Source organism: Neophocaena asiaeorientalis, unplaced genomic scaffold (assembly GCF_003031525.2).
Source record: "Neophocaena asiaeorientalis asiaeorientalis breed wild unplaced genomic scaffold, Neophocaena_asiaeorientalis_V1.1 scaffold523, whole genome shotgun sequence".
Taxonomy (NCBI): Eukaryota; Metazoa; Chordata; class Mammalia; order Artiodactyla; family Phocoenidae; genus Neophocaena; species Neophocaena asiaeorientalis.
The window spans coordinates 1,620,977-1,645,182 of record NW_020175436.1 but is presented as its reverse complement, the minus strand read 5'-3'; the positions used below and the strand labels follow the sequence as shown (position 1 = coordinate 1,645,182).

Sequence of the window (24,206 nt, the reverse complement as noted above, 5' to 3'; positions counted from 1 at the left end):
AATCATAGACACATGTGTAAATATATGCACGTATATATCATATTTGTATATATCACATATATATCGGGTTGGCCAAAAAGTGCGTTTGGGTTTTCTGAAGATCTTACAAAAACCCGGACGATCTTTTTGGCCAACCGATATTTACATACGTACACATATATATCATGTATTATTTCAGTTTTCTAAGCCCTTTATTTATACTAACTCATTTACTCCTCATTACAAGCTTATGAAGTGGAGCCAGTATTCATAACCTCCTTTTACATATGAGGAGACTGAGGCACAGAAGGCTCTAGAGACCTGTCCCAAACCGCACAACTTTAAAGGAGCAGAGCCAGAAGTTAAACCCTGGCAGTCATGTCCTGCGTCCTTGGCTTTTAACAACACGTGGGAGATGAGATAACAAGGTGCAGACCCCAGAGTGTTTTTAGGATGGAGGATGAGCTTCCTTATGGGCTGAGGGGAAGGAACAAACGAGAGGGAGAGGGAGATACGAGAGAGCCGGGCGACATTTGATAGATGGGGCCACCGCCAGGATCACAGGGCCACGCTTCGCCACGCACGGCAGGAGGAAAAGGACTCCTGATTTGATGCGGGCGAGAAGGAGGCAAAGGGTCAATTTATGGTTTGAAGGAAGGTGAACTTCCTTATCTGGGAAATTGAAGGCAAGATCACCAGCAAGGAGGCCGAGGAGGAAACAGGCAAGCTGCAGCCAAACCAGGTGGCAGCACGAGGGAGCGGGGGTCCTGCAGGGGAGAAGGGGAAGAAGAGAACCGCAGGCTGCAGACTGGCGGCTCTGTCCTTGGTCCTATTTTACTCCGAGCTGTACTGCTCTATTGACAGACAGACCCAGGAGATTCCCCATCTATGGGTGAGGTTGGGGGACCCCAGGAAGTGATCCTGGAGCGCAGGATCCTTCAGAGCAAAGAACGAAGCATCTTCGTAACCTGACGGCAAGTAATCTGCTGTTGGTCCCCACTGGACAAGGACTAGATAATCACAGGCTCCTCCCCCTTCCCTCCAGAGAGGGTGTGTGTGTGTGTGTGTGAGAGAGAGAGAGAGAGAGAGAGAGAGAGAGAGAGAATGAGCATACGTCTGTGTGCCTGCCAAGCTGGCGGTCCCTCCTGTGGACCCGCCTGGCTCTTACCTGCAGAAGCATCCGTGCCAGGCTCTCCGTGCTGTCCTCCTCAGCAGGACCTGCATGCAGCTTCTCTGGTCACCAGAGCTGGGAGCCTGGGCACAGCAGCCTGTCTTCAGAACTTGTCCAGCCCTCCCCAGGAAGCCAATCTGACTCTCAGTGTCAGGTCTCCCTCATCTGCCAACGCATGTCCTGTCTCAGCATCTTTTTGACAAGGAAATGAAGACACCCAGCTGTGCTCTGCACCTGCCTTTCCATTCTGGGGGGACTTTGGCCGGCTGACCAGGACCTCCAAGCCAGGCTGGTACTCTGTTCTTTGAATGGCTTGTCTTCTGTGGTCACAGGTAAGAAAGGTGCCCCCGAGCTTGTGTTGGGGACATTGTGAGGGCGGTTCAAAGTGATATGAGCAGATTAGCAGCTTCTGGGCACTTAAGAGGGAGGGATGTCAGAATGCTGGAAGTCGCCTGCTTCTAGAAAAATTTTAGTCTTTTGGTTGTCCCTGCTGGGGCTGTTCAGAGCCCAGTGACAGTCACCCCCTCCCACTGGTGAGGGTGGCTCCATCTCAGGACTTATTGGCTTTACTTTGTTGAATCTGCTTCTATGTCTTTATTACCACTATTCCTCTTTGGTCATTTATTTATTCACTCAGTAAATACTCTATACGCTTTAACAAAGGCTAACAGACATCAGTGTTATTCACTGACTTGGAAGATAGCAAGTTCTTCATTGCTGGGTTTTTTTCTGAGGCTGGAATTTGTGGAGGAAAATGATCAGCTGGTGTGATAATCCAAATGACCTTTAAGATGCCACCCGACCTTGAGATGGCAAGCTTCTGCGATTAACTGATGTATTGAGCAGATCAAATATAAAAGCTAGAAATAGGCTCTCTCTTCCCTAAGCATCTCTGATGAAATGATTTGGAAGAAAAGACACTTTCATTTCCTCAATCAAGAGACTTTCTTTGGGGTGTTGACAGTTATGGGAGTGCAATGACTCCGCTTGGGATTGTGCCAGTTGGTGGAGAAGTGTGGGGTGAAATCAAAGCAGGTTTTATGGAGAAGGTGGGGCTTGTGAAAAGAATAGAATGGGGGTGAGAAGTTGAAAACCAGCTGCAGTAGGAAGATGGACAAAGAAATCAGCCCACATCACCTTGACTTCAATGGAACCAGGATTCAGGATGTGTGCAGAAGAGGCTGACTTGAGTTGGGGTATGGGGCGCAGGATGGTCTGGACACACTGGTACATTGCAGCGATACAAGCACAGTGACGATATTGGCGTCTGAGCCCTTTACATATGCAATATTTTTTGTACCGGTTTCCCTGTGAACTCCATTCACCCAGACCCACTTGACAAACAGGGACCTCAGCCCGCAGACACCCACCCCCACCCCCGAACCTGCCAATCTGGCCACTTAGAGGATCAAAGGGTCCAGGACTCTTTCTCTTTCAATAGCCTTCTAACAAGAGGTGGAAGTTTAATCACTGTCAAATACCTGGAGGAATTTCTCCTTTGGTTTCCGGTGACAAATTAATGAAATTATCATAGTGGGCTAATTACAAGGGATGCAAATTTGAGGCGTCTTGCAGGAATTTGTCCGCTGGAATCAATTCAGTCTCATTTGCACATTCTTCCAGAGGGTCCAGGACGTCTCTGGTTGGATCTTTATACGATACAAGTTCAGCATGCCTGGACTTCTATTTCTTTTCCCCCTGTTCTCACTAATGGGGAAAAAAAAACATGCTTTTATTTACTGCCCTTGGTTGAAAGGTGAAACAGATTATAACCTTGGGATCTGTGCATGTGATATCAGTTGGAGGGAGAGGTGAGCGAAGCTGCACACAGAGGGACCTCTTAGAACCTTGGATCTAAGAGGTGAGCCTGGCTTTGGGGTAGGGCACCTGTACCTTGTCGCCACCTGTCTGCCACGGACCTCAGTCGTGATCGTGGCTGAGCAAAGACAATCGTGGTGCTAAGATCTACAAAACACAGTCGAGTACTGGCTGAGTTGCCCATACAAAGTTATCCTTCTAGTTGCCACCACTGAGTAGCACTTGAACATGTTATAGTTTAGAAGCTGAAGATGTGAGCTTGAATCCCGACTTCATAGCTTTTTAACTATGTGGCTTGGGCAAATCAGTCAACTTTTGTGAACATCAGCATTTTTAAAATTTAAATAAAAGAGATAATAATAACCCTTCCCCATACCTTCCTAGGGGTGATGGGAGGCGCAAATGAGGTCAAAGGCGTGAGGCACGAAGGTTCACTTGTGTCAAAGATACAACATCCTAAGAACCCTTTCCTGGGCTCACTCAGGCTTGGCAGTCAGAGGGAGCCACGCGGAATCCCCAGGGAGCTCCGCAGTGCCAGCTCCCCAGGCCCTGCTGGGGAAGCGGTCCGAGGTTCAACCCACAGCCAAGGCCTGGCCTGCCCTCCTTCTGATGTCCAGCGGCAGCCGGACCCCTCCTCGGAAGCCATGGGCCCCTCCCGCCCTGCACTCCCGTCCACGACCAAGCTCGGGCTGTGGTGGCTTCTTCTGATCCTGGCAGGTGAGTGGGGATGGTCCCTAGGGCATCCTGTCACACCTGTGAGCTCACACATGCCTCAGGGAGGAAACTCCTGTCAGTGGGCTGGTGGCAACCGCCACAGCCGCAGGGGATGGAGCTGTTCCACCGTGGGAAGGTGGGGGGGCGATCGCTGCGTCGCCTGAACCTCCCCGAGTCACAGTGCTCCCCATCTGCAAAATGCCAACTGCACTGTGACCCTCCCAGCGCTATTGTGTGGTGACCTGGAATGAGAGCCTGTGACTAGCGCCTGGGATACCGCTGGCACACGGCAGCTGTTCTTACCGATGTTCTGAATTTTAGAGCAGTAGTTCTCGACCTGCTCAGGCAGGAGAACCCTGAAGAGGTGAAGCTGTTTGCAGAACACGGTGAAATCAGACACGGGTGATCCCATCAGACGACTGGGGACACTCTGCCCAGCTGATGAGAAGGAGCAAATGCCTGTGCTTTGAGGATAAACAGGCGAGATGCTCCAAACGGAAGAGAATCTCATGGTTGGCATTAGTGGTTCATAACAAGAGGACGGGAGTGAAAGTTCCCGGGGCCAGGTTCACGATGACACGTGAAGCCCTTCCCCCTGCAGCTCACCCCACACAATCGGGCTTCTCCCCCACGTTGCTGTCCCTTGGGGCTCCCCAGTTCCAGGCTGGATCTCATCCCCTGTCTGACTTCTTCTCACTGCTCTGCACCCCTCTCAGCACTTGTTTTCACCCCTTATCCATCAGTCACAGAGTAACTGACATTTCTTGAGCACCAACCATGTGCTGGTTGCTTTGTAAGCTCTAACACACATGATTATATTTCCTCCTCGATAGTGTTTTGAAATAGGTTCTGGATTAGTGCGCCCATTTTGCAGATGAGGAAACTGAGGCTCAGTGAGGTTAAGTGGCTCTGACTGGACAGGAGAGGGAGCCAAGCGCCCAGCACCACAGACTCCTGGAGACCCCTCTCTCCCCTCCTGTCCCACAGCATCCGTGCAGCAGGCCTCCCCCACCCAAGCCGAGGACCGCCTCTTCCAACACCTCTTTAGGGGCTACAACCGCTGGGCGAGGCCGGTGCCCAACACCTCGGACGTGGTGATCGTGCACTTCGGGCTGTCCATCGCCCAGCTCATCGACGTGGTGCGTCTGTCCTACCATCCTTTGCCCCCTTGGGATTGGACCCAGACATGGGTCCCTTTCTGGGGCTCCTCGTCCCTCCCCAGCCTCAGCCCTCCCAGCCCACCTCAGTCAGAGCATCACCCCTCGGACCCTGGGGATGCTGCATCTCCCTCCTGCTCTCAGCCCTGAAACCCCTCCTGGGAGGGCGCTGACCGGCAGCGTTGGGTTTTCTAAATGCCCTGCCCTGCTTGTTCCGCCTGACATAAGCCCAGAGGACCCCGTGGAGATAATCTGAGTGAGGGTGGCAGTGTCAGGAGGGGTGGTGGGTTGGCTGGGCTTGCAGTGTCACCTAACAGGTTCTCTGGTGAGTGGGGAGCCTGAATAAGCCCCTCCCACTCTACCTTGTTTTCTGGGGCTCGTTCATCACTCTCATTGCTTTCTTTCCCGCTACTGGCCAGGATGAGAAGAACCAAATGATGACCACCAACGTCTGGCTAAAGCAGGTGAAGGCCCCTCCCCTGGGCAAGACAGGAGTGGGGTGGGAAGCCACAGACCCCAGTGCCTCCCAGGACTCTTCCACTAGAAGCATGATTCTGAATTTGCCTTTTGCCTGAGTTGCCACTCGGGATGTTCCCGAGGCCAGCCGACTGCAGACTGCTTCTCGTGAGGGGCTATGCTCTTGTGTGGCCAGGCTCTGCCCAGCACCTGAGAATGCCACCTACAAGAGCCACGTGGTCCCCTTTGGGACTGGGCATTGCCTACGTCCCTGCTACCGTTTGCAGATCAGCTCACTGAGTCATCACCGAAAGCCATGCAAGGTTTAGTTCTGCCATTTTATAGCTGAGGGCAGAAGCAGAGGGCAGCTGGGCTGGACAAGGGCGGCCCAGGTGTGCCCCACTCAGAGCCCCAGGCTCCTTCTGCAGAAGAATGCTCAGTGCTCTCTCTGTGTCTACGCTGCCTAACGAGCTACCCCAAAACTCACTGGCTTAAAACAACGGACAGTTTATTACATCTTTAGTTTTTATGGCTAGGAGTTTTAGTGGTTTCTTCTGCTTTGCACGGGGACCCCTGGGGTTACTTGGTGGCATTTGGCTGGTGGCTGGTCTGCTCTGGAGGGTCCAAGATGGTTTCACTCACAGGTTCATCCCTCAGCAGAGATGTCTGGAAGGCTCTGGAAGGTTCTGTAAGCCAGGCCCAGCTGGGCTCTTCTCCAGGCACTTTCAGGGTCTCTCTGCCTGTTCTCTCCAGTAGGAGAGTTCGGACTCCTCACCTGATGGCCCAGGGACCCCAGAGCGAGGGTCCCAAGAGACAGGAAATGAAGTTGTTGTCTCTTAACCAGAAACTGGCTCAGCATCAATCCTGGCCAGTGGATGGGTAGCCCTCTTTGATGTGCCATTCTCGGGGCAGAACTTGGGGACACAGGCTTTATAACAGCCTGAATATATTCTCTCCTCTTTACAGGTGAGGTGCAGAGCCATGAAGGGACTTGGGAAGCCATAGCAGTGCAAGGGTCAGACCTAGAACCTGGGTGGCCATAATTGTCCCCATAGGCCAGTTACCTAGGCTTCAGGGACTGGAGTAGGGAGGAGAGGAAGGAGCCCTGGAGCAGGAGTCAGGCCAACCAGCACCGCCTCTGATTAGCCTGTGATACCATGCAAGTTAGTCTCAGAACCTCACTTTGCTCATCTGTAAAATGGGGCTAATATAATCTATTGCCGATTAATATAACACAACTTGGTGTAGATGCCCCCCAAATGTGGGTTGAGCCTGAAAACTTAACAGACAATGGACTGGGAGGAGGGGGTACATTTATGAAGACCAACCCCTTTCAAAATTATTCCTCAATGTCCTGAGAAATCCTGACAATTTTAGCAACACTTTTATCTTTCCTACTTTGCAAGTCTGGCCCCTCTCTCTGCCTAAGCCTTCCCCTACAGAAAAGCAATCAGCACCACTGCTGCGCCAGCATCTTCCCAGGTGTAGTTTCAGTACCAACGGCAGTTTTGTGAGATGATTTTAATTGGCTCGCAAACCCTTTTTTTAAATAGTCATATACTTATATTTTAGTGGATGGTTTCAAGTGCTGTGGGTTTTCCAGTTATTTCAGTGATGTAAAATTCAAAAATTTATGTAGGTTTAAAAATAATGAACTAATTTAAAGGAAAGTACTAAGTAAATGCTAATATAGGCAGTGCAAATATATTGGCAAAAATTATGAAACTGGGACTTGAGTGCTTGAAGTTTGTGAACCATTGAGCTGGATCAGTGCTTTTCCTCTCATGTGCCTGCTTCCTGCAAACACTCCTGTTTCCCTTACTTCTTCCCGGATCCCTAGCCAGTTGATGTGTTTGTGTAAATGTTACATGACTATCCTTAGAGGGGAAAAGGCACCACGCATGGGAGACTTTTCAAGGGCACATCACTGCCCTATTTTAGTGCAAATGCACAAAAGCAAAATGGCCCCTAGAATTAGGGCAAGTTTGGAGACAGGCAAGGCTGGGTTCAAGCCCCAGTGCTGCCACTTATTGACAGCGTACCCTCTAAGCCTCACTTGAGAAAACAGATTCGCTTGGACCAGCCGGTGGAAACAGGGCTCCTAGGGGGCGCTCTAGCGCACAGCTGGAAATCCACTGGGTGACTCCCCTTTCTCAGCTGTGTAACTCTGATAAAGGCGTTGTTTTACCCCTCTTGTCCTCAGTTTCCTTATCTGTTAGATGGGGAAATACTTCCACCTGTTCTGCACTCTTTGCCCGGCTGTCCCATTGAGGGTCTTCCTAGACAGAGGGTGTGAAAAACCTTTGTAAACTGCGATGCACTAAAAAATGTTACTACGAATGAGTGAGGCTGCTTGCCGGGGTCGTCCAGCTAGGGAGTGACAGAACAGAGGCGGGACTAGGGTGACCCGTCCTCCAGATGTGCCCGGGACTTTGAGTACAAGAGAGGGGGCAAAGCGAGGGCTAGATTATTTTAGACTGGACTCCCCGTTCCCATCTCAGGGCCCTTTCCCGGCATCGCGGCCCTTTCTATTCTGTGGGGCTAGGTGAGGAGCTCCGGGTGCTCCAGAATCCGGCTGCTGGGCGTCCCCAGACTGCCCTAGGTTTGCCCCGAGGCTCCCTCTCCCGGCAGGGCTGCTGACCTGACTCCCCTCCCCACGCACAGGAGTGGAACGACTACAAGCTGCGCTGGAACCCGGCCGAGTTCGGCAACATCACATCCCTCCGGGTCCCTTCGGAAATGATCTGGATCCCCGACATCGTCCTCTACAACAAGTAGGAAACGGCTGGGGTTGTGGAGGCCCCTTGGGACCCCTGAGACAGGGGGTTCCCTGCGAAGGGCGGGTAACTTGAGGCTAGGCTGGGTTGGACTTGGGAAGTGCGCCCCCTTGTGTCCAAGCTGCGTGGCCTTCCTTTCAACTCCTGCTTTGCTCATCCTCACCTCACCACATTTTCTCTTGATTCCCTTATTTCTTTCATCTTGTTCTCTCACTCATACACCCAAAATTTATTGAGCACCTACTGCATATCAGTGCCTGCGCTGTGCTACTGGGACACAGCTGTGCCAACACTGAGCATTATTTGAAAAATATGATTGGTGCAGGCTGTGAAAAAAGTGCTTAAGTGTTGGAGTTTTGCAGGATGGCATTATTGTTGGAACAGGTAAGCAGCATCCCAGGGTTACAACTTTGAAGGGATCAAGCATGGGTGTTTTAAAAAGTATTATTTATAGTTGCCCTGTATTCAAAACCAAAGAGGACCAATCTTTGAACATAATGACTAGAAGTTAGTAAAAGGCAGGGGAAACTAAAGAGAGCCCCAGAGGACCAAGTCGGTTTTTTTTTAAATAGAAGATATAAAGAGCTATAATTTCATTCATGTTTGGCATCAGGTAATTCTTCATTTAGAAATGAAGAACTTAAAAGATATTTGGCATGATGTTTGTCTAAAAATATTTTCTGAAGTGGGACTCTAGGGACCACTAGTTCCTGGGGATATGAATAGGTATGAAAAATAGTTCTGTGGTCAAATAATTTTAAATAACATTGTATGTCGTTAAAACCCTTTCTGCACCCCAACCCCAGTCCTTTGGAAAATGTCATTTTAAATGTTGTTAGAACTTGTACAGACCAGAAACCCCTTTAGCCCAGCATTTCCCAATTCATTTGACCCACATTTAGAAAAGCTATTTTTAAACAATAGAATAAAGGGAAACAGATCCACTTCTGAAGTTAGGTGTCTCCAGATAGGTCAGAGGCGGGTGACAGTGATCCCTTTACACTGCCCTGTCCTGGTCAGGCCCAAAGCCCTGTCATCTGAGCCATCTCTGTAAACACACATTCAGCATGAATTACCTGCAAGGTCTAACATTGCCACTGGACTCACGGACCCCTCACCCCGTATCTGCACCCAGGATCCCTCTAGTTTCTGCTTCCTGTGCACCTGGCAGAGAGCAGAAACAAAGTCCTAGCATCAGATAGGACCCAGAGTTTTAGGATTGCCAATAAGGCTTTGTCCAGTGTTACTTGATTATAACAGGAAATTCTTTTGATAGGACAAAAGTTCAAACCAAATTCTTGCAGACATTTAAGGAAGGGTATCTCCTCCACCCACTCCACTTCAGGTTAAGAAGACCCGGGGAATTGCTTCTTTCCTTCCTCAAAATGGGGGCACATGTTGCCATCTAGTGGTGCTTCTGTATGATGACAAAAATGCCTTAAAAAATTTTTTTTTTTAACTTTTGCCCTGATCTGTTTGTAACTCCCTTTCACAGTTCTGGTTTCAAACGTGCCTAACTCTCTATCCTGGAACTACTTCAAGGGAAAGAAGTCTCTCTTCCTGTGTATTCTTTTTTTTTTTTTTTGGTTGCGTTGGGTCTTCGTTGCTGTGCGTGGGCCTTCTCTAGATGCAGTGAGCAGGGACTTCTCACTGCGGTGGTTTCTCTTGTTGGGGAGCACGGGGTCCAGGCACGCAGGCTTCAGTAGTCATGGCACGTGGGCTCAGTAGATGTGGCTCACAGGCTTAGTTGCTCCCTGGCATGTGGGATCTTCCCGGACCAGGGCTTGAACCTGTGTCCCTTGCATTGGCAGGTGGATTCTTAACCACTGCGCCACGAGGGAAGTCCCTCTTCTTGTGTATTCTTCTGGTTCCCCAGTCTTTAGGATTGATCGTGGGAACTGGAAAGGGAGGGAAGGCGGGGGCTAAGAGCTCACTGCGCCACATCGCAGGGGGAAACCAGACTCAGACCCGAGTGGTCACCGCTGTTCCAGTGTCCCCTGTATCCTCACGGGCCCTTAGATGCCTTAAGGGCCCTCACGACACCCACTCGGGCCCCGCCCTCACTCACGCCCTGCCCCCAGCTCGGCCCAGCAGCTCCTCCAGTCCATGCACACACTGTAAGTTTTATCCTTTCCCTCCTCTGTTCTTTGTTCTGCGGATACTCTGCTGGTCTGCTCTCCACCCCCAGCTTTCTGCCAAATCCTACCATCCATCAAGGCTTTGCTAAAATGGCAGTGTGCATGGTGACCCTGCTCACGGGAAGCGGGTTCCCCCCAGTAGTTATAATGCTGTTGCCAAACCGCCTGCCTGGCGTTGTAGGTGTTCAGGCCTGCTTCTCAGTTCCTCGTGGTTCCCTAAGGGCAGGCATGAGTCTCCCCACCACCAACAGCTCCTGCAGAGGCCCCAGTGGGTGCGGCTGGCTCAGAAATGCATGTTGAAGGAAGACGGATGGCGTCTTCCTTCACCAGCAAAGATGTCAGGTGTCTTCTGAGGAGGGAAGTAAAAACCTCAGGTGTAAATGACATGACCCCCAGCAGAGGGGCTTACTCACCATCTGCAGGGGTGGGGGGTGGAGGAGAGAAAAAATACTCATGTAAACAATCACTTTAAAATGTTAAATGAATACAAACAGGCCATCAAACTACAAATATACCACATGATCACAAAAACGTAAAAATGCTGTATGTGTTATCTAGATGACAATCAGATATACATGAGATATAGATATATCTCATATATGTATAGATATAGATCTATGACATCAAAGCGTTAATAGTGGTTATTTTTTAAATTCTTGGTACTTTCCTATACTCTTAAAAATTCCTACTTTTGTAATTAAAAAATGGTGTCTGAAAGACAACTCAGGTAGCTCTAGATGTCTGTGTGCCGGGGAGTCTTACCTGCACAAATCCCCACAACTTGGCCCGGTCCGGCTGTGTTATTGGGGTCCCCCTGCCGAGTGTTATCTGGGGCAGTCTGGCTTGGGTGCCTGGGGTGTGCAGGGTCCCCCCAATGCCTCTCCTCTCCGCAGTGCAGATGGGGAGTTCGTGGTGACCCACATGACCAAGGCCCACCTCTACGCCTCGGGCACCGTGCACTGGGTACCACCCGCCATCTACAAGAGCTCCTGCAGCATTGACGTCACTTTCTTCCCCTTCGACCAGCAGAACTGCAAGATGAAGTTCGGCTCCTGGTCGTACGACAAGGCCAAGATCGACCTGGTGCCGATGCAGCAGACGGTAGACCTCAAGGACTACTGGGAGAGCGGCGAGTGGGCCATCGTCAACGCCACGGGCACCTACAACACCAAGAAGTATGACTGCTGTGCCGAGATCTACCCCGACGTCACCTACGACTTTGTCATCCGGCGCCTGCCGCTCTTCTACACCATCAACCTCGTCACCCCCTGCCTGCTCATCTCCTGCCTCACGGTGCTGGTCTTCCACCTGCCCTCCGAGTGCGGCGAGAAGATCACGCTCTGCATCTCCGTGCTGCTCTCGCTCACCGTCTTCATGCTGCTCATCACCGAGATCATCCCGTCCACCTCGCTGGTCATCCCGCTCATCAGCGAGTACCTGCTCTTCACCATGATCTTCGTCACCCTGTCCATCGTCATCACCGTCTTCGTCCTCAACGTGCACCACCGCTCCGCCAGCACCCACAACATGCCCCACTGGGTGCGGGTGGCCTTTCTGGGCTGCGTGTCCCGGTGGCTTCTGATAAGCCGGCCCCTGCCACCCTTGGAGCTCCGCGACCCCCCAGATCTGAAGCTCTGCCCCTCCTACCGCTGGCTGGAGACCAACGTGGATGCGGAGGGGATGGACGAGGAGAAGGAAGGCAGATGGACACACGCGGGTCACTCGTCCCCCTTCACAGGCGTCCCTTACAGCCATGGGGGTCTGCGCCCAGGGGCCTCGGGTCCCAAAGTGGGGACCCAGTTGCCGGAGGGTGGGCCCCTGCTGTCACCTCGCATACAGAAAGCACTGGAGGGCGTGTGCTACATTGCCGATCACCTGCGGGCCGAGGATGCTGACACCTCAGTGAGTAGGGGCTGGGGGAGGGGCCCGTCCCCTGGGTGACTCCACCGGCCTCGTAGGGAGCCATCCCTCCAGGGTGTTAGCTTGGGTCAACCCAGGCTCCTCCATGAGGACCCATCTCCCTTAGTCATGGCCTTGGAGTCTGGAATGAATTGTGGTGGAGAATGTCTAGCTGGCAGCTCTGAAGACGTTTCTTGTGTAGGAGGCAGAACAGCAGTAAGAATGTCCCCGCTCAGCCTAACTGGGAGACACAGGACAGAGCTGGAGGGGGTCTCCCCACGCCATCCTCACACAGGCCATTTCCCACCATTGCCCGTAGGCGGGGTGGGGGGGAACTCATCAGGAGACCCCGAACAATCCAGCCTCCCCCTTTGTCCTGACGGGCCCCTCCTTCTTGTCCTGGCCTCTGGGCATTTTGTGAACTTCACTGTTCACTCACGAACACTGAGGAAGCTTGGATGGGCCTGCCCCCTGCTGTGTCCTGCATTATTAGGTAAGGAAGCCACTGCCCAGGGTCACAGGATCCTTCTTATCAACTTAGGGAAGGATGAAAGGCCAGGAGGTTATTACTGGGTGGCCTTGCTGAGTAGATAAGACAAATTAATTGTTATCTAATCCAGGAGCAGCTAGGACTCCAGATCCACTTGCCTGGGCTGTAAGCCCCAATTCCACAAAGCCCCTACCCCACTGCAAACACCACCCAGCCCTTCCCTGGGCCACACCTACCCTCACCTATCCCCCCAGCAGGTGGGTGAGTGGGTCGGGAGGCAACTTGCGGGCACAAAGTCTTCACCATTTTGTAACTTCTGAGCGTTGCGTTTAAATCACTGCAGCCCCCCTGGGAGGGTCCATGCCCCTGGGTGACTCTAGAACCTTCTGTGTCCCTCCAGCCTCCCTTACCGGCAAGTTGAGAGCCTATGGAAAGGCTCTGGGCTATTATCACAGGGGTGGTATAGGACGGAAATAGCTAGGAGAGGGCTGCTTGAGTCTTGAGGTATCCCTGTTCACCCGCCTCCCTCCCACCCCGCTCCTTAGCTCCCAAGGTCTCAGTGGTGTCACCGCTGTCCCCAGTGCCATTCTGACAGGGGCTGAGCACGGGCGGGACACCTCCCCTTTCCCAAGTCCTCGGTCACTGTGCACCCATCTCCCCTGCAGGTGAAGGAAGACTGGAGGTATGTGGCCATGGTCATCGATAGGATATTCCTCTGGTTGTTTATCCTCGTTTGCTTCCTGGGGACCGTTGGACTCTTTCTCCCTCCGTTCCTAGCTGGAATGATCTGATGCCACATCGCCTGCTTTGGCCCAGACGTGGCATAGCTGACCGTCTTTAACGGCTGCCGCCTCTGCAGCATGCCTTCGGGGTCAACGCCATCCAACTACAGGTGCCTTTCCGTGGCGTCTGGACACGGAAGGCTTCTTGGGATGATTCACTTGGCAGTATTGTACTTTGTGCTGAGAATCTGCCGGGCACAGAGCCCTGTTTGGATGCTGAAGAGCTGGGCCAAAAGGAACTTGCTCTGCAGAAGGTTACGACGTGGTGATGACAACGTGAAGACGTATAAGATGCTCCTGGGATGCAGACTCTGAGGGATGCGGGTGGGGGGAACCCAGGGGTTGGGGAAGGGCCATGAGAGGAGGCTCAGACCGCAAAGGAGGGGTGCGTAGGGAGAGAGCGCCTCGGGGGCGTGGAAGGGCTATGAACAGCATTTGGGATTCAGGAACAGCCCGAAAAGGCAGGGGGGACAGCCAGGCTGAGGTGGGCTTGAGGATGGGGAACAGAGGGAGGAGGTTGGAAGGGGAAGAGAAGGAGGAGGGCCACAAGTGGGGCGGATGCAGGTAGCTAGGCCATCCCATCCACCTGGAAGCTCTTGTGACAGCCCAGACTTCCCCTACCTTTAGCCCCGGCCTTCCCCGTGCAGACCCGCTCAGCCAGCACCAGCTGGCCCTCCGAGAGGTGTGGCCGCACTGAGAGTCCCCGTCTGCAGGGGCGCTATCTGTCCTTCAATGCGCGTGGACAAACCAGAAGGACACCCCCAGCCATTCCTGACCCAACTCAGGCCCGCGGTGCGCTCCCTCCCCCACCCCACCCACACACACACAGGACGAGTGGTGGTCAAGCCCCAGGCATCCAGGACTTTTGCTCGGAGGAGCTGAGAGGAATGAGCTGGATGGCTTTGCACCCCGAGACGTTGCAGGACCCCTTCCCTTCCCAGCCTGCCCGCCCTTCTTACCCGAAGCCCCGCGATGTCTTCTGACCAGCTCTGTGCAGCCTGTCTTGCCCCCTGGAATCCCGCAGTCCCTCACCCCAGCGCCGTCCAGCCCGAGGGCAGAACCTCGGTCCTAACAGATGCGGCACTGGGTCCTCCGGACAGGGTGGGGACTCTGGACGAGCAGCCAAGCGGGGCAAGCACCTAGTTCTCTTTGACCTTCGGAGTCCCCTCCTTCTAAGCTCCACTTGCTCTCCCTGACAGACCCCGGGGGACCCTGCCACGGCGGGCCCAGTCCTCCTGCCTCAGTTCTCTGCAAGACCCCCCCACTCAGAGGCCACTCTGGTTCCTTCTGCTCTGCCGATGCAGCTGCGACCTCCGCCGTCCTCCCCGCTGGCTCTCCTGGAGCAGTGGTGCTCCCAGACTTGACCTCCTGGTGCAGCGATGTTCCCTCTTGTTATTCCGTTTCTCACCCAACTGGCAAGTGAGTCAAGAGATCAAATAAAGCTGAAGGGCTGCTCAGTCAGCTGTGAGACCCCTCCCCAGCACCCCTGGGACCACCACACCCCCTCAGAGCCCTGGCTATTTGATGGCAGCTGGGAGAGTGCCATTGGCATCCCTGTGTGGCCCCGGAGGGGCTGCCTGGGACCCCACTGGAAAGTCGCCCTTGGCTCAGGTGCGGGGGGCAAAGGCCTGGGGCAAGCGCCTGACCCCGCCGCCCTGGCATCACCGAGAGCCCTGGCATCACCGCGAGCCCCGAGGGGTTGAGCCCTGGCTTCAGCCTTTGATCTTCGCCCAAAGTAAGCACAATCGATTCCTTCCAGGGCCAAGGCCCGAGGTCATCGTTACCCGTCCCGAAGGTCAAACAAAACAATCAAACCACAAAGCAAATGGTACAATTTTAATTCCTCCACAAGTCAAATAGAAAGAAGGTAAAAGAGTGTTCTGCTCAAACACAAGAGCGGGAGGGAGGGAGTGGATGAGAAAGGGGGAGAGAAGACAAGTAAGAAAAGAGAAGGAAGGGGCCAGGGAGGGAAGAACGGAAAGGGGGCGAGGAATGCGGGTCCAGTTTGGCCTCGTCTCTCCCCTTCTCCCCTCTTGGCGCGTGGACAACACAGCCTCCTGTGTCCCGACTCCCAGTAGCTTGTCCCTGGACTGTCCCAGGTCTCCCCTCAGGGGCACATACGGCTGTCAGTCCAGACCAAACTCACATTAAATAAATTCCACTATACACTGTACAAGAAAGCCAGGTCCATCCCTCATGGCACCAGCCGCCCGCCTACCCAGAGAGAGCCCCTCCCGGCCCCTCCCTCTGTGCACGGCGTGGGGCGGGGCTCCGTGGGCGGGGGAGGAAAGAGAAGGAAGAGCTTGGTTCCCCAGTCAGCCCGCCCTTCACAGGACGTGTAAAGCCATCGTGGCCGCAAGAGGCCCCAGCGTGGCCCCCTCAGGCCAGGCAGCAGTGGCTGGCGGACAGCAGCCACGCTCCCTCTGAGCCCTCTTTGTCACCCCCTGCCGTCTGCAGCCCTGAGTCACCTCTGTCCAGCTGCGGCCTGAGCAGCACAGTCTGGGGGCGGGGTGGGGAGAGGGGACGTGCAAAATGGCAGGGGAAGGAGGACTCTCCTCGCCTGCCCCCCCCCCCCCCGGGGGGACCCATAGGACCGAAGGTCAGGCAGGGGCCGGGGCAGGGAGGGACACGGCGGGCGGGGGCGGAGACGCAGGCGGGAGGCGTTGCCCTCTTCACTCTGCCAGCGGCTGGGCCAGGTTGGCCAGAACCTTGGCCTGGTCCACGGCGTCCAGCAGGTTCTTGGCATCCACAGCCAGCGTGTGGGAGGCGGTGAGCATCTGCCGTTTGCACTCCTCACTCAGGGAGGTCACGGCGTTTTGCTGCGCCAGTCGCATCTTATTGATGAGCTCCGCCAGGTCCTTGTTGAGCAGTTTCTGGGTCCCCTCGATCTGTAGGAAGAGCACACGGGAGGGGCTGGGACCCTGAGGGGCCGCAACGTGCAGGCCGGGAGGATGGGGAAGCCACACGGGAGTCCACCTGGCGCTGGGGGGTGGGTCTGACCCAGGCTTGGGTTGAATCCAAGGCCAGTGCGGGCTGGGGGCCAGGTCGGCAAGAACAGACACTGCAGGCACCCCAGGCCCCAGCCCGCCTACGCCAGCCCCCTCCGATCCAGCCCCAGAGACCCTCCCTTTGTGCCATCATACCCTCGTGCTGGCCCGACGTGGGTGAATGGTCAGGGGTCAAGTGCATTCACTCATTGGTTAACTGTGTACCATCAAATCAAGAGATCAGCGACAGCGGTTTGGGCTGTAGGGTTTTATTTACCACCATATCCCCATGCCTAGTGCACTGCTGAACATATACTTGGCGCTCAAGAGATATTTACCAAGTGAAATGAATGACTGCCACTCTCAAGCCGGACGGGGGCTCCTCTGGGTTCTTGCTGCCACCCAGAGGGGGTGCGGGAAATGCCCAGACCCTCCTGCCCTATGCGTGGTCACAGTGGGGACAGTGGTGGGCTGCAGTGGTCGCCTGTGTCACATTGCTGACCACCGGGAGATTGTGGATGGAAAGCTACAGCCTGGCAGGGGGTGCGGTGTTCTGCTGGAGCCTGTGGTTGGTTTCCAGACAGAAAACCAACACACGTTCAGAGGCACAGCCTCAGTCTCCAGTTCTGCGGTAACGAATTACCACAAACGCTGTGGCTTAAAACAACGCAGGTTCATTCTCTTACAGTTCTGGAGGTCAGAAGTCTGGAATGGGTCCTATGGGGCTAATGTCAAGGTGACGGCTGGGCTGCGTTCCTTCCGCAGGCTCAAGGGAAGAATCTGTTCCCTGCGTTTTGCCGCCTTGACAGGCTGCTGCCTTCCTTGGCTTGCGGATCCTTCCAGCAGTGGCATCATTCCAACCTCTGCTTCTATCATCAATCTCCTTCTCTGACTCATAAGACCTCTGCTTCCACCTCCCTCTTACAAGGACCCTTGTGACTACATTGGACCCACATGGATAATCTCAAGATGCTTCACTTAATCCCATCTGCAAAGTCCCTTTTGTCATGTAAGGTCACGTAGTCACAGGTTCTGAGGATGTAGACATCTTAGGGGGGCATCACTCTGCCTACCACTGGGACCATCTCAAGTTAGAGCACCAACACTCCCATTTTGGTTTTCAGTGATTGTTTCTCACTTAAATAGAGAAAATCGATCAAATGATCAATTGAAGAAAGCTTAACGGCTATTTCTGTGACACACTCACCTTGACCTTAGTATGGAGGGTACTAGACAAAGAATCACAGGGGGCGGTAAAAAGAAGGGTGTGTCATCCTTTGCATGTCCTCACGCAATAAGAAGTCATCACAACCATCTGAGACCTAAACTAGGAAATTCGCCCTAGGAAGCCGGCCGGGTCCCCGGGTGCCAACTCGGCCCCCTTGTGGTGCCTTCCCAGATATGCCGTACAGAGCCATCCGCTGGCGGCTCCCAGCAGAGAGGAGGCTGCCCCAGGTGGCCCTTCTGAGTCTCCTGTGTGAAACACAGCTGGGGCAGGTGAAGGGGGCATGTAACAGCTGATGTCACCGACTGGCACAAGGACACTCACCTCTGTCCGCGAAGACGACGGCAAGGACGGCAGGAGGTCGTCCACACTCGCGATGAGCTTCCGCAGCGTCAGGCCCACGTTCTGGGAGAGAAAGGGGCGGGGCGACCGTCAGCTTGGCTTCTTTTGAGAAAGCCACGTCTCCCTGGGGAAGAGCCCTCCTGGGATGGTGCCTGCCTGCCGAGGGTACCTGGGACTAGATTCCCTTTGACCACCTGGCTCTAATGGGGGTCTTCCTGGGAGAGGCACCTAGCCGGCAGCCTGGGATGCTCGGCCCCTCCCCCTTCCTTCCAGGGCTGAGCAGCCCGCCTCCCCAGGCCACGGCTCCGCCCTGCCTCTCACCTTCACCACCACCACGTAGCCCTCGGGGGGCAGCTGGCAGAGCTCATTCTTGAGGTCCAGCACAGCCCGCACCAGCTCCATGACGTTGAGGTACACCAGGTCGTGGGTCCGGTCCAGGTTGGCTGTGGGCTGGATGGACTGTGTGGGTCGGAGGAAGAGAAGCAGAGGGCCCGATGGGAGGGCGGCGAGTCAGGGGCACACAAGCCATTCTTTCCTGGGCAGGCACTGCCCACTCAGGCGTCAGCCCAACTGCTGAAGCCTCTTCTCCGAAATAGTAGCGCCCTGTCCTGGGGGTGCCTCCCTCCCTTCTGCTTCCAGGGCAGTGGTTCTCACATTAGAGTCTGCCGGGGAGTCTTAAAAAAATACTGCTGGCCGGCCTCACACCAGACCAACTGAACCATCCCCTGGGCCTGGGGGCCACGTGGTTTCAGAGCTTGTCAGAGGATTCTAACGGGTAACCAAGGCTGAGAACCGCTGTTCCAGAGTGAAGCAACCAGCATCGGCCCCACAGCCACGTGGGTGCCGGGAGCCAAAGCGCGGCTGGAGAAAGGGAGGCGGGCCACACCCCCTGCTCCTCGGGCTGGACCAGTGAGCTTTCCTCCAGGTCAGGGAGGGGCCACGGGAGACGGGGCACTGGCCTTCCCTTTGCTTTTTTATGAATTAGCTGTGCGGCCTTAGACAAGGCCAGCTTCAGCAGAGCCAGCACGTACCTGCGCGCCCAGCCTCGGTGGCTTCTCTGGGGGGCCCGTGAACTCCGCTGCAAGGGGGGAGGGGGAGACAATGAGCGCAGGGTGTTCTCAGCACCCCGACCCCTCCCTTCGTACCTGCTGCTAACCCAGCAAAGCCCCTCTCCACTACTACGAGGAGACCCGGGGAAATGAAACCCGAATTCCAGGACGATGGTGGGGAAAATAACCTCTGGCCTCCCTGGTCCTCTGTAGTCAGGGATTTCAAAGACAGAAAAAGCCAAAGTCACGCAGAGATGGAGTGATGGCAGGGGCTGTTCCAGCCTCGGGGCTGCTGCACCCTGGGCCCTGACACCCTGACCTCGACAGTCATGAGGGAGAAGCCCACTCTGCAGGCAGCAGGTGTCCGTGGAGCCCCGCCCAGGTGCAACAGCTGCTGTGCAGATCTGCGAGGCTTCCCTCTTGTCTGCTTTGACCATTCGGGGTGGGTGGGGTCAAGGAAGTGAACTGGTAGAAGCAGCATGCTATTTTCTCCCCACTCTGGTGAGCAAAGGCACACACAAGCCCCGCGCAGCTGCCTGAAGTAGACGTCAAAAGACCTGGGTCCACTCTCACCTCTGCCACCAGGGAGCTGGGTGCCCCGGGGCAACTTACTGACGGTCCCAGGCCCTTAACTGTCTTCTGTCAAATGGACGGTTCGCTCACAAGGGACCCTGCAGGAGCCAGACTACTGCCTGGGCTCAAATCTGAGCAGATCTGAGCTCTGCTAATCACTGTGGGTAAGTCACTTGACCTTCCTGCGCTTGTTTCACGTCCTTTGTAAAATAGGCATCATAAGAAATTGTACCTGTCATATAGGAAGGACTGCTGTGGGATTAAACGAGTTGACATTTTTCAGCACCTTGGGCCAGTGCTTGTCACCATCACCACAGTCATCAGTCCCCCCACCCCACGGTGAAGAAGAGCCTGGCTCACTGCCAGCTCCACCCGGCCAGCCTGCAGCAGAGGGCCTTTTGGCTCCAGGAAAGACCCTGCGGGCTCAGTGGGCCCCGCCCTCTTTCTCTCTTCTGTCCCTGGGGCCTGGGGAGGAGCAGTCACCTGGGAGAGATGGGTGGAGCTACTTTAGAGCCTCCAACGGAGTGGGTGGGAGATAGGATCACCAACTCCTCAAAATAAATGCAGCCACCCAGAGAGGTGGGAACAGGCGGCAGACGGAGGGGGATGGGGTGGGGTGGAGGGTGGGAGGTGGTGGATATCAACTCCCAAACCGTGCTTCTCTGCACACTCTGAGCTCAGACAGGGCAGACGTTTCTTCCAATTGCAAACACACTCCCTTTGCCGCTCTCTGCCCTGGGCAGGGGTGGCGGCTGCTCACAAGATGTCAAGAGGAAACTCCCGCCAAGAGGAAGGGCGCTCGCACTTACTGTAGCCGACCTCCTTCTCTGGGGTCTGGAAGGAAGGAAAGAGAACAGGTCACTGATGCGGCCCTGGGACCACCCACATCCCTCCTTGGCCTGTTCCCCACCCCCAGGGGTCCATTTAGAGGTTTAGAGATCTTAGCTCTAGGAGGACCTGGGGACCTCCTGACCGGAAGTGACCTGGGGGCCCTGTGGCCAAGGAAGGCGGCGCTAAGGGTGCAGCTCAAGTGTGAGCTCAGGGAAGGAGCCTGTGGAGATCAGAGTGAAGGGGAAAGATGTGCTCCTGAGGTGAGAGGCAGAAAGGAAGAGATGGACAGGCCTGGAGCCAGGGTCCCCCCGCTGACTGCCAGGCCCTCCCAGGCCTTCCCCCTAAGGCAGAGACCTCTCGCGGTGACTTACCAACGGGGACTTGTCATTCATGTAAACCATGGGGTCCTGCAGAGGAGGAAACCAAAGCAGAGGACTTAGGATTCTAGAACTAAAACCCCCAAGGATGCATGGAGAGCGCTCACTCTAGTCAGCTGGGGAGGCGAAAGGGGACACAAAGTGACACGGCGGCCTGGACATCTCTCCCAGGGGAGCACGGTTATCAGAACGTGCCCAGCAGCACCGCAGGGAATGCGTCCCTTCCCGCCCCGGGGCTCAGCGGCTGCTCACCAGGGATCTCTCCTCCTGCCTCAGCCACTGGTAATCTTCCACCATCTGTTTCTGCTGCTTCTCCTGGAGCTGCCGCATCCTGACCCTCTCGGCCTCCCACAGCTGCTGGGCCTCCTCTCGGCTGCTGGGTCGGATGAAGTCCTCCTCCTGGGAGGACAGCAGGGAGACAGGAGAGGACACAGTAAGTCCAGTCCCCACACCCAGGAGGGACAACCCTCCGGAGAGCTTTGCGGGAGCCACACGCCTTGGCCTCACCGGCTGCTTTTTTCTTGTAAAGTTGTCCTTAAATCTGCAGCCATCTATGCAGACAGTTATTTGTGGGTCCGTCAGCCGCAAACACATGCCTGTGTGTCAGTGAAATGCCGAACCCAAGCGCATAGTTTAACAGGCATTGTTTTCAAACGATCACGTGATCTGTCACTACCATTTTATTTTCAAATAACTGTCCTAATAGTATTTTCTCAGTTGGCATTTGTCATGGCTACTGTCACTTAGTACAGCTGGAAATGCAAAGCCAGCCCTCTGGGAAGCCTTGGGACCTTATGGCCACCTAAGACCGCGGTGGCGGGTCTGGAAGCTTCGAGGAACAGTGGTGTGTTTTCCCCCAAAGCTGCCCACAGTGGGGTGGGGCCCGAGAGGAGGAGCGACAGCATGCACCCATCTGATCATGCCTCTTTATTACAACATACTCTTTATTAAGAAAGCAGCTTGGGTTATTTAACCAGAGGTTAAAACAAATGCATGAGCTAAGAGATAAAGTGAAGAACACAATTTAGAGAAATAAGGATCTACAGATAAGCAATAAATGCTTCCTCTCCCTAGCTTTATTTTTTATTTTATTTTTATTTATTTATTTTGCAGTACGCGGGCCTCTCACTGCTGTGGCCTCTCCCGTTGCGGACCACAGGCTCCGGACGCGCAGGCTCAGCGGCCATGGCTCACGGGCCCAGCCGCTCCGCGGCATGTGGGATCTTCCCGGACCGGGGCACGAACCCGCGTCCCCTGCATCGGCAGGCAGACTCTCAACCACTGCGCCACCAGCGAAGCCCTCTCCCTACCTTTATTAATCTAACCCTGTTTTAACTCATTTGTGGGGCTTTGGATCTATTCATAGTTCTACCTGCTATTTCTTAAACACAAGGTGTTGCATGTTTTCCTATTAGTTCTCTTCCCTCAATCTTCCCCAGGGTTCATTTATATAAATATCTGCTCAGTCCCTTTAAACTGGCTTGCATTTTTTCTGCTACACAAGATTACTTGGGTCTCCTGGACATAGGAGTGTTATTGGCATTCTTTAGATTGCATATATCCTGGGGCGGCCTTTGCCAGGGACATGTGACCTTTCCATGACATTCAGGTTGGCAAGCCACTCAGATCCTTTCCTTTGAACTGGCCAGTTTACATACAAGTCACTTACATAAAATGCTAAAAATTATTCTCACTCTACTTTAGCAAGGCATAGTCTCTGCCAAGCCTCTAAAAAAGATTTTCCCACCAAAGTCTCTAAAACACACTTGAATATAACACACAGTTTGAAAATAGTTACACTGGTATGTTTCTCCTAGGCTTGTTCAGCTACAATTACTGCTCTCAGTTTCTAACAATACTTCTCATCTTAAGTTTATTTTCTTGCTGAAATAGTCTTTGTTCGTTACTCTATTCAGTAACTGTTTATTAAGCAGCTACTATGTGGCAGGGATGGAGCTGGGTGCTGGGAGGGCAGTGATGGTTAAATATGCAGTGTCCCTGTTCTCATGGGTCCAAGTAACCAATAATAGAATGGGGTTTCTCAACCTCAGCACAATTAACATTGGGGCCAGATAATTCACTATCGGGGGGTAAGATTTCCTATACCCTGGAGGATGCTTACAGCAACTCCACCCACTAGACGCCTACAGCACCTCCCCAGTTGTTTAAGAAAAATGTCTCCAGATGTCACCAAATGTCCCCTTGGAGTTGAGAGCTACTGAGTTAGATCTTATTTTAGTAAAACAAATTTCAGAACATAAGAGTAGTTCATAACCATAGAATTGATAAAAATAAATAAGATTTACTTCACAACAGCTGATGCCCCCAAATGAGGGGATTTTAAGGCTGTAAATGTCCTCAGTTAAATGCCAACACCTGCAAACACAATGGCATGTTACCGTAGGCTAGTGACAAATAGTGACAAATAGAAACTAAGTGTCAAACATTCTGAAGATAGAGTTGGGAATCTCCAGGTATAAGAAAAATGTACGGACTGAGGAAGACTAGAGTAAATACCGGTAGAAGGAGTTGCCAGACTCAAGAAAACAGTATGTAGTTTTGTAATTGCCAAAAGAAGATTCCTACCGCTCAAATGTCTAGCATGCGCCAGGCCTGATCACCACCTTACCAAATATTTTAACATGCATCGGTAGATGTGTTCCTATGTCTTCCAATTGTCTCATAACACTCAAGGAGCAAATTATTATTATTATTTTGAATTGGACCTCTTCAGGGCTTACTTGTCTGAAGTATACCTCAGGTGTTCTTATCAGGCAATGAATGCTTACATTGCTGGTCATTTTTAAGAGAAATCAGGTCCTTGTGGTGTTTTAAAAAGACTCTGATAAGCTTTGACACCTTTTATAAATTGGCTACCCCCCGTCCTGCCAGTCTTATTTCTACCTCCACACGCACCTGCCTTGTTTTAGAAAAACAGCTCCTGCACTCATCCTATGGTTTCCCATCACTCAATCTTGGCTCCAACCGATGCTCTGCCTCTTTCATCCCCTGCATCCCAGTATTTTCCCCTCCGAATCTTCCCCATCCACTGACGCCCAGCTGCAGAAAAGAAGCCGGAAAGAGTTGTTTTTCCCTCTGAGCTCCCACTGCACTTTCACTGTACCTCTATGTGCTACTCACAGCTTTCTGGTTTGCATTTCAGGCAAGTATGCACTTGCCCTGTTCCTTCTGGCTGATGGTAAGCTCACTAAAGGCAGTTCTCCCTTCAGAACCTAGGACAGAGCCCAGCAAAGTGTCCCTTTAAAAAGGTGCTGTTTATTGAATTCTATTATTTTCAACCTCAATTGTGAGGTCTTCAGGAGGGAGATTGCTGCCATCCTGACTCTGGTATGGAATCCCACAGATTCTCAGATGAGTCAGGCAATAGAGTTAGTCGGTAGAAAAATTGTTTTGTGGGAACAGAAATCTCTGACTTTTGTT

The 24,206-nt window shown here is 53.5% G+C and overlaps 2 protein-coding genes across 4 annotated transcripts in view; one reads left to right on the top strand and one right to left on the bottom strand.

The window, feature by feature from the left end:
* The first annotated feature begins 3,357 nt into the window (after positions 1 to 3,357).
* Positions 3,358 to 13,390, top strand: CHRNA2 (cholinergic receptor nicotinic alpha 2 subunit). Its single transcript, XM_024767737.1, has 6 exons — positions 3,358 to 3,685; positions 4,670 to 4,821; positions 5,259 to 5,303; positions 7,960 to 8,069; positions 11,104 to 12,112; positions 13,265 to 13,390. The coding sequence occupies exons 1-6, from the start codon at positions 3,358 to 3,360 to the stop codon at positions 13,388 to 13,390; spliced, it is 1,770 nt and encodes a 589-aa protein (XP_024623505.1).
* Positions 13,391 to 15,196: 1,806 nt separating this feature from the next.
* Positions 15,197 to 24,206, bottom strand: part of PTK2B (protein tyrosine kinase 2 beta) — a 138,718-nt gene continuing 129,708 nt past the window's right edge. For all 3 annotated transcript variants that reach the window (XM_024767720.1, XM_024767719.1, XM_024767721.1), the window contains 7 exons: positions 21,018 to 21,164; positions 20,760 to 20,795; positions 20,367 to 20,391; positions 18,967 to 19,013; positions 18,257 to 18,394; positions 17,918 to 17,998; positions 15,197 to 16,269 (listed from right to left, as the gene is read on the bottom strand). In XM_024767720.1, the coding sequence (XP_024623488.1) occupies positions 16,054 to 16,269; positions 17,918 to 17,998; positions 18,257 to 18,394; positions 18,967 to 19,013; positions 20,367 to 20,391; positions 20,760 to 20,795; positions 21,018 to 21,164 (690 nt within the window). In that variant the 3' untranslated portion in view covers positions 15,197 to 16,053. The remainder of the gene's footprint in view (positions 16,270 to 17,917; positions 17,999 to 18,256; positions 18,395 to 18,966; positions 19,014 to 20,366; positions 20,392 to 20,759; positions 20,796 to 21,017; positions 21,165 to 24,206) is intronic.